At 39.1% G+C, this 10,401-nt stretch overlaps 1 protein-coding gene across 1 annotated transcript in view; it reads right to left on the bottom strand.

Annotated features, from left to right (window-relative positions):
- The window catches only part of syde2 (synapse defective 1, Rho GTPase, homolog 2 (C. elegans)), a 147,236-nt gene that overhangs the window by 9,784 nt on the left and 127,051 nt on the right, over window positions 1–10,401 (bottom strand). The window contains exon 7 of the mRNA XM_048601566.1: window positions 6,100–6,331. Within this exon, the coding sequence (XP_048457523.1) occupies window positions 6,100–6,331 (232 nt within the window). The remainder of the gene's footprint in view (window positions 1–6,099; window positions 6,332–10,401) is intronic.

The raw sequence follows: 10,401 nt of genomic DNA, 5'->3' as shown, positions 1-10,401 counted from the left end.
ATGATGCTGCTTGGCCTGCTGTGTTCATCCAGCCCTGCACCTTGTTGTCTCGGATTCTCCAGCATCTGCAGTTCCTACTATCTCCTACTACAGGGTATTTCTTTACATATCTTGTGTGTTTGTGTGTGTGTTTGGAGGGGGTCGCGTGGTGGAGACGTGTGAGAGACAGTGAGAGAGAAAGAAGGAGACAGAATTTTTTGGACTCTACATTTAAATTTACATTTGGTTATTGAGCAGGATTGCAAATAAAATGAGAATTTGTACTAAATTATGGCCTATACTTTGTTCTGGACCTATGTTCATTAAGAATTGGGTTTAAGATTTCCAAATCTTCTCACAAAGTAGCTTCATGTACATCACAACAGAAGACCTTTCATCCTCACAATTTGCCCTGAATTTAGAATCACAGCACACAAAAAATTGGAGGACTATTATTTGCAAGTGATCTGTTCCTCCAATCAGACAAAAATGTCAAAATAAACACTTGGTACCAGAGCAATTAATAGAAATTCAGTGACTTAGCAAGATTTCTGATCATATGCGCAGAAATTCAGTCAAATGTTGACTCCATCTTGTACTATTTGACTGAGATCAAAGGAACAGGAGAATGAATAGGCTATTCAGCCCAAATCTTAGAAAGCAATGTTGCTGAAATCTCAAATAGAATTATTATTGAATTAGACACGTTAAATAGCTACTGTAACGCCATTGTTTTCATTAACAAAAACAAATGAATTTCTTTTTCTTGAAAGCAGTAACTTCAAATTTCATCCCTCCTTTTAGCCAGCCTTCAGGAAACTTTCCTTCGAATTCAACACCTGGTACATCGGTTTTGCCATGTACTTATCAGAACATTCAGAGGACCAGGCAGTTTAAATAAATTCTAAAACAGGAATCAGCATTAGCTATAAAATTATTTTAGGTTATTAAAACTGTATGAAATAACTGAGTTACCTTGAATTGCTTTGTGACCCCACAAGGTAAATAATTGGGCCTCAACATTTGTAAGAGATGTCTGGAACTTCTTTTTAAGCTTAAGAGAAACTCCCATAGTTTTGGTAGGGAAATTTTACTTTCAGTTCTATTTTTATTTTGAGTTTTAAACAGACCCGTGAACTCCTTGGATGAAGATGGCTATACAGACCAGCATTCTTGAGAAGGGAAGGAATACGTACTAGGCTACCTGAGTGAATAATTAGCGTCAATCTCAGACAAGAAGTGTTGGAATAAAACCCTAAAAAGGTTACTTAAAGTTGAGTATGTTTATGCTCACGTGTACAATAGTTAAGGGGAGATGGTGGCACAGTGATAATGTCACTGGACCACTTATCCAAGATCTCTGGCAACAAGGTTTCAAATCCTACTGTGGCAGATGGAAATGTGCAATTCAACAATAATCTGAAATGAAAAGCTATCCTAGTGATGACCACATAACCACAGACAACTGTTGTAAAAAAGCCCACTAATGTCTTTTTGTGATGGAAATCTGCCATCTTTACTTAGTTTGGCTTACATGACCCACAGTGATGTGATTAACTCCTCTGGGATGGACATCCCAGCACAGCTACTTCCCATGAACAAATAAGCAAAAGCTCCAGGAAAAAGTTAACTGCGGTTATAATGTCTATATGTTAAAGTCACAGTGACCTTAATTTACCAAGGTGTTAGAGACAGGGTCACTGGTGTGAGTACTGTATGAGTGGTGTTGTGGAATGCTATTCTAAGTTTGGTTTGGGTACTGTACCAGGGTTGCACAGTACTTGTGTGCTATACGACAATTTTTTTTTCAATTTATAAATGTGTATTTTGACATTAATGGGATTATACCACTTGCTGTAAAAAACATCTTTGAAGTTGTGTTATGAGTACATAGCTTGGTTATTCTATTTTATGTACATTTCTTTCATTAATAAGTTTTATTAATGCAGCATAGCATTCTTATGATTCAACATAAGTCTAACTTCGTTAAAATCAACACAAATCAAATATGATCCATCAAGCCAGGTTTCAGTCTGGGATCTAACTTGTGAAGTAATAACATTAGCTGGGTTCACAACAGCACTACCACAGGGATGTGTCATGGCTGATGGAAGGCCTGTGCACTGACTTCATCGGACGGCTTGGGAAGTTTGAATGTTAGACCGACATCTGATCCTGATGAGACCACAGCATTGAAAGCCCATAAACTTTCAATTTCTCTTCTCAATCCCCTAAACAAATCTGAATAGTTGCTGACCTGACAAACCTTTCTGATGTGACTACCCACCCAACCCAACAGGTCGAGCAGGAATTTAGACTTGAAGACATGTAATTTCAATCAAACCTAAAAACGTTATCATGCAAAATTGCAGCAGTTGCTCCGAAAAGCATTTTCTACTTCTATTCTTCATTTATTACACTGGCATCATTCAAAGCAAAGTTTTCACTCTATTCAGAATAGGCACATAGTAATATGCACTATGCACTATCTACAAGATCATCCCCTACTTGCCATGCCTCCTTCAACAGCACCTTCCAAGGACATGACCTCTATCACCTATACACAGGACAGTAGCAGCAACATGGAAACATCATCAGCTGAAAATTTCCCTTCAAGCCACAAGCTATCCTGACTTGAAATTTTATCACTGCTATTTTATTTTTGCTGTGTCAAATTCCCTTCTTAATCATACAGCGGATGTACAATCAATTGGTCTGCATCAATACGTCTATATATATGCATTATCTATGGTGATAGAGATCCCCATCACATTCTCAAGGGTAATTAGGGATGGAAAGTAAGTAGTGGCCTTTCCAGCAACATATCCCTCAAACAAATAAAACTAAAAATCCTTGACATTGACAAAATCACTCGAGAAGAATATGCTGCTGAGCATTTTATTTGGCTGAAAATCTTCTGAATATGATCCTTGACTACACTTCACAGATTAGCATTGTCCATATGAGTGTCCATCTGTGCATTCTGAACTTAATTAACTGGGCTTGGGGCAAAAAGAACAAATGCCTGTACAGCTTTGAAAGAGAAATAACTATTGGCAGCTGTTATTGTTGCAGACTGGGATTAACAGCACATTAATAGGAAGCAATAAAGAGTTATATTTAGTGGTTTTATTACTGCCATTCTAAGGTTCATTTCAGTTTCACAGTCCATGAGTTGAAAACATTTCTATAAAAAACACTTGGCCAAGGGAGATAGGGTTTCCAAACATGACAGCAGTTAGCTATTATGAAGGAGTTAAAACTACAGTATATTAGTGTGTTGCTCATCTTGTGTGAGCAAAGTATTAACATGATAACTATTTTTCTTCTTGGGTAAATGTTGACAAAGGCAAGGTTGTTCTAATCTTCCAAGGATAAAGTTTGAGCGATTTGATTCATTTCTTTTCACCACATTTTGTGATGGTTTGGGGTCTTTATTGGGTAGATTTAATAGAGGAAGGGAAATTTTGGGAGAGTGAAACCAGACATGTTGTAGATTCACTTGATATTCTGGCACTGTTGCCTAAATCATACATGAAGTGATGGGACCAAAATTGCACATATTGCTGCAAAAAGTTAAGGAACTAAAAACCCAGTGTAACCATCAAATAAAAACAAAGTAGAATCACAAAGAGTTGTGTAAGATTGTGTTACATAATTTAAGCAAGGTTTTTACAAAATTATTCTCATAAACTTCTTCTGTACACTCTCCAATGCATTCATATCCTTCCTATAGTATGATATCCAAAACTCTAGTTGAGGGCTAACCAGCGTAGTTCATCATAACATCCCTTCTCTTGCACTCTGTGCCATTATTTCTGAAGCCAAGAATACTGTATGCTCTATCAACAGCACTCTTTATCTGCTCGGCCACCTTTAATGACTTATGTAGACATATATCTTGATCTCTTTGCTCCTGCACACCCTTTAGTACAGCATCCTTTCTAGAAACATAGAAAATAAGACCAGGAGTAGGCCATTAACTCCTGTTTTCTGTTTCTTGTCTCCTCACCTGGTCTCTACCCATGTCAGTACCCTACCCCCAATAATTTAATTTTACATGCTAATCTCTTAAATGGAACATAATCGAAGGCCTTCTAAAAGTCGAAGTAAAACACATCCATTGGATTCTTCTTATCAAATTTACTCGCTGCATCCTTGAAAAAATCTGGTAGATTTGTCAAGTAAGATTTTCCTTGCGTAAGTTAATGTTGACTCCGTCTGATCATATAACTGTTTTCCAAGTGCTCTGTTATTAAATCCTTTTTTAATGGACTCTAGCATTTTCCTTGTCATCAATGCCAGACTAGCCTTTCTGTAATTCCCTGCTTTCTCCCTACCTCCTTTTCAAAAAAAAAGTGAGGTTTTATTAGCTATCCTCCAATCCACAGGAACTGTTCCAGAGTGTTCAGAATCATGAACGATGACCACCAATGCATCCACTATTTCTCGGGCCAATTCCTTAACTATTCTGAAGTTAGATTATCAGGCCCTAGGGACTTATTAGCCTTTAATCCTATCAATTTCCCCAACACCATTTCCCTACTAATACCGATTTCCTTCAGCTCCACCCCTCTCTAGGCCCCGAATTCCCCCAACATTTATGGGACATTGTTTGTGTGCTCCTTTGTGAAGGCAATAACCCAAATGGTGGCATGGCAACACAGTGGTTAGCAGTGCTACCTCACAGGGCCAAGTACCCAGGTTTGATTCCACCCTCTGGCAACTGTCTGTGTGGAGTTTGCACATCCTTCCCATATCTGCATGGGTTTCCTCTGGGTGTTCCGGTTTCCTCCCACAGTCCAAAGATGCGTAGGTTAGGTGGATTGGCCATGTTAAAAATTGCCCCATGATGTCCAGGGATGTGCAATTAGGTGGGTTAGCCATGGTAAAAACCACATGCAGGGTTACAGGGATGGGGTGGGATGCTCTTCGAAGGGTCGGTTCAGACTCAATGAACCATATGACCTCTTTCTGAACTACAGGGAATCTATGATCCTAGTATATATTTAATTAGTCTGCTGTCTTTGTTCTCCATTATTAACTTTCCCTGTTTGATGCAAGAGACCTCCATTTGTCTTCTCTTCACATATCTACAGAAACTTTTACAAGCAGTTTGTATGTTCCACACAAGCTTAATCTCATATGCTATTCTCCCCTTCTTAATTAATCCCTTTGTCCTCCTTTGCTGAAACCTAAACCAAATATGTGTCCACGTTGTTAGTGGCCCATTTGTTCCATGACCCATCAATTTCCTAGACTCTTGTGTGACTGCATGAAATACCTTTGGAGATACTTTCCAGTCAACCTGTTCTGAGATGTTATCACACACGTCTCTGGAGCAGGCGGGCATTGAACCTAGGCCTCCTGATTCAGAAGTAGGGACACTACCACTGTACCAAAGAGTTCTCTTATATTTGGTATTGTTTTTAATGTTCATAATGGTTTCATTGGTAAAACAAATGACACTAAGCAAACTGATTCAAATTAATTAATTTCAGATGTGGAAGGAGTGGTCTTGCCATAAGTGGGCATTACAATGACAGGGCTAGAGCAGGTAAGAAATAGCCAGTTTTGCACTCATTCTGCTCATCCAGTCATTGTTGGATAAAGGCAGAACCTGGCCTTGCTGTTATTATCTGCCTCCCACACAGCCTGCCAACACTTCTTTTGCACAATGAAGTAGGGTCACTTGGGTAAGGCATTGGAGTATGTCAGTTGACTGGAACAGAACAGGATGAAAACACAACCAATACTTGACTATTTCTTAAGGCTGTTTTTGCTGACACTCAGGAACATGCCCAGTAGCTGCAAAATAACTGATTTTAATCTAAAAATCTTAAAAACACCCGAAAATGTAAAAAAAATTCTATCAATGCCTTGTAACACCATACTCTCTGATGTAAATACCAAAGTTCAAACAGTTAGCTTTCTGCATTATTTTGTGATAAGACTCTGTATTACAATATTTAATAATTCCAAGTTGAGGTATAGTACTGATAGAGATCAGAAGATGGTATCTTCACAGAACATAGCTAAGCTACTTTGTTTTTCAAGGCATAGTTTGTTCAGAAAGGATTGCTGCAGTAACACACAAAGGCATTGACAAATTTCTCTTACCTGGCCAAAGCTGAAGTAGATAATGTAACACTTCTATATGTTTCTTGAAGTCCAGCGCACTGGCCAATTCCTCAGAGTCTGTAAAAACCCTATGGCTATGGTTGGAAGTCTCCTGATGCTGACTTAAAAGTACAGGCCCAAAACATACAGCCAAGTTCTGGCAGGTCATCTTATTTACCTCATGGTATGAAGCTACAAGTTTCAGGTGATCTAGCAGCATCTTCAGGGTTGCCTAAGACAGAAAGTAAACAGGATGAGCAATGTACTATTGAAGAAAAGCAGAAATCCTGGTATTAACAAAAAAGGTTATGGTTTAAAGTCTTGAGAACAGAACAGCAAACTGATGTTCTGAATAATAGTGTAGACACTCATATATGCTTGGTGGAGTTACAGCATTGCTTCAATCTCACCATTCAGGGTTCAGAAAGGCCCCAAATATTGCACGCCACTCACTGATAAAGACTAATTTCAGTCAGTAAATACCTTCTGTGTTGCAGGCAATTGTAAGACTACCCTCAAAGTGGGCCTGTGATGGCACAAGCTACTGATTGTTGCAATGGAGAACTCAAAATGGACCCCAATTGCTACTTGCTAAATAAAAGACAGCTTGTTTATCCTGTTTTAACATGATGGGTTTCACACTTCTAAGCACATGTGTGTACAAAGACTTCTAACCTAGCTTTTTGGGAGCTTAAGCATCCACAGAAAATGCAAGAAAATGGGTGCTATTTGATGTAAATCTAGGAGAATGAATTTAGTATAGTGTAAGCTTTTACAAAATACCTCACGAATGCATTTAGAAATCAGAAATTCAAAAGAAAAATCTACAAGTAGAAATAATATGTTTATCATGTAAAAAAACTGAAAGAACTGTGGATGCTGGAAATCAGAAACACAAACAGAAATTGCTGGAAAAGCTCAGCAGGTCTGGTATCATCTGTGGAAAGAAATCAGGGTTAACATTTTGGGGTTTTTAAAATTCATTTATGGGATATGGGCATTGCTGGCTAGAGCAGCATTTATTGCCCATCCCTAATTGCCCAGAGGGCACCACATTGCTGTGGGTCTGCAGTCACATGTATGCCAGACCAGGTAAGGATGGCAGATTTCCTTCCCTCAAGGACATTAGTGAGCCAGATGGGTTTTCCCCCTGACAATCGACACTGGATTTATGGTCATCATTAGACTCTTAATTCCAGATTATTATTGAATTCAAATTCCACCATCTGCCATGGTGAAATTCGAACCTGGGTCCCCAGAACATTACCTGGGTCTCTGGATTAATAATCTAGCGATAATACCACTAGACCATCACCTACCCTTCAGAACCGTTCTGAAGAAGGGTCACTGGGCCCGTAACGTTAACTCTGGTTTCCCTCCGCAGATGCTGCCAGACCTGCTCAGATTTTTCAGCAATTTCTGTTTTTGTTTGTGATATATTTGTCAACTATTTCTGAAACCTATGCAGAATAGTTTCAAGCCTTTAACGATAAAGTTAAATATGAAATAAAATCTCCATTATGCACTTATAGAAAAAAGTCCTCAGTAAGAACAAACAAAGTTTCTAGACACTCTGTATTACCTTTCTCATAAGTACTTTAATAAATAGTTTTATATGCATATGAAAGGAGGACAGCTGCATGACAGAAGCCATCGGAAATAACTATTTAATGCTCTGCAACAGACTTCCTTTATTAGCTCCCAAATATATCTCAGCCTCTAATATAAAAAGCCACTGTGAGCTCTCACAAAGAGATAGTCACTATTAGACAGCCTCCACAGTTTTTGAAGTTAGTTTCTTAAAAGGAAGTCCACTGTATGTCCAAACACACAGAAGTCATTCTCAGAATTGGCAATCTCTGACTGCACTTATTTCAAGTACTTCTAATTTTAGCAGATTGGGTTAAATAAATTTTGCAACTTTGCAGTTAGCCAGCTAAAATCACTGTATAAAGTAGAATGACTTTCAAATTTGAGCAGGAATGGAAGTTGTCTATAATACTCAAATACCCTCAAATTCCTCATCACAGATAGTTATCACACTCAATTTTAGATTATTGCTGGCATCTAAAGAATGCAAAAGGAACAAAACCAGTGATAAGAATGTTTGCGTTGCGCCAATGTAAAGCACATCAATAATATGGCATGATGGCACTGCAAATATACTCCAGACCTCCTGGATTCAATCACAGCACAGCCCGAACTGCAAACGAGATGGCTCGTACTTCAGGACTGCTGTTTGTACAAGAAATTCTCTGAGCTCAAAACCTTCTTTTTAAGTTTTGAAATATGAATCACTGTTATTCAATAACTCAAAAATCTTATAACTGCTGACTATATGTTTCAGCTTCTCATTAATCCTTGTCCACTATTCAAACGAAAAATAATCAAACAAAATGGAGCTAAAGAGCACAAAGGATTTTTACAGATAAGTTACTAGTTGTACAATTACTTCACAGCCTCCGTTAAATATTGTTAGAAATAGTCTACTATTTGTAATGGATAATAAACATTTAGAGCAGGACAGCAACTGAAACAGGACGAAACTCTCAAATGAAATTCCCAGTAGAGTTAAACCAGGAGTGATCGCAAACCTGAAAAGAAATCACAAAGTCAGCTACATGGGTAGATAGAGGATTGCTTAAGTGACTGGAACACGACACCGTCATCCATCCATAACTAAACAATGCAAAAGGGGCTGCAGGGATTTTTTTTTGCTCATTGTAATTCTGCACTGCCCTGTCATCCCCACCTCTTTCCAGTTTCTGACACAGTCCACCATCCAGATCATCTCCAATCTGGAGAACACTGTTCTTTTCTCAAGTTTCACTACCCACTGTTGTCAACGCCGTTTCGTTTCCAATGGTTGCACCATCCCCCCGACTTCAGCGTCTTCACTTCTGCTTAAAAGTTGACTTTCCACTGAATAAATCCATTGGTTCCTTGCTCTGTTCAGCTGATTCTAAAGACCCTCTGTCAGAGCAACAATTCAAAACCTGTAATCTTCTTCTCAGCAGTCTTATTGAAAGCCCAGCTTTCACACCCATAAAGTGCTATGCTCCATGCCAAGGATTTTGCAAGTTGCCTTTTCAAGTACAGGCCATTGTCAGATACCTTCCATACTTCATCCAAATGAGGGGTTGTACAGCAGATAATTTTTAATCACATTTTGATTTCAATGTTGCTATATCAATTTGTGGTCACATGCAATGCCAGAAATTGAAACTGATTTACATTCAAAATGGTTGCAAGCTGAGGCGTCACACTGTCCTCAGTACAGAATGTCGAGCCTGCCCTGTCACAGTGTAGGACAGGAACTGCAAAGTTTTGGAGATGGAGGCGATGGCCTAGTGGTATTATCGCTGGACTGTTAATCCAGAGACCCACATAATGTTCCAGGGATTTGGGTTCGAATTCCGCCATGGCAGTTGGTGGTATTTGAATTAAATTAAATATCTGGAATTAGGAGTCTAATGATGATCACGAATCCATTGTCAATTGTAAGGAAAAACCCATCTGGTTCACTAATGTCCTTTATGGAAGGAAACTGCCATCCTTACCTGGTCTGGCCTACATGTGACTTCAGACCCACAGCAACGTGGTTGACTCTTAACTGCCCTCTGGGCAATTAGGGATGGACAATAAATGCTGCCTAGCCAGCGATGCCCTCATCCCGTTAATGAATAAAGAAAAAAAACATGATGAAGGTTTAAGCAGATGAATGGTGAATGGAGAGGTGGTAAACAATGTTATTGCAGTGAATCAGGATTTCAGCTAATGGGACAGAATGTACAGTCAGAAGCTCAGTCTGGGCTTAAATAGGACAGGTGCAGCAGGTAATTAAGAAGCCAAATGGAATATTCTCCTTCATTGCTAGAGGGATGGAGTTTAAAAATAGAGGGGTTACACTGCAGATGTATAGGGTGCTGGTGAGGCCACACCTGGAGTACTGTGTGCAGTTTTAGTGTCCTGACTTGGGAAATGATGTTCTGGCACTGGATGGGGTGTAGAGGAGGTTCACTGAAATTTAGAAGAATGAGGGGGGATCTTATAGAAACATATAAAACTATGAAGGGAAAAGATAGGATAGCAGCAGGGAGGTTGTTTCCACTGGCCAGTGAAACAAGAGCTAGGAGGCAAAATAAGGGGGAGAAGAATAAGGACTAAGTTGAGGAGGAACTTCTTCACCCAAAGGGTTGTGAATCTATGGAATTCCCTGCCCTGTGAAGCAGTTGAGACTCCCTCATTGAATGTTTTTAAAGCAAAGATAGATAGATTTTTGAACAGTAAGGGAAGTAAGGG

This window comes from Rhincodon typus, chromosome 10 (genome assembly GCF_021869965.1).
Source record: "Rhincodon typus isolate 14 chromosome 10, sRhiTyp1.1, whole genome shotgun sequence".
NCBI lineage: Eukaryota > Metazoa > Chordata > Chondrichthyes > Orectolobiformes > Rhincodontidae > Rhincodon > Rhincodon typus.
This window is presented reverse-complemented; position numbering and strand designations above follow the sequence as displayed.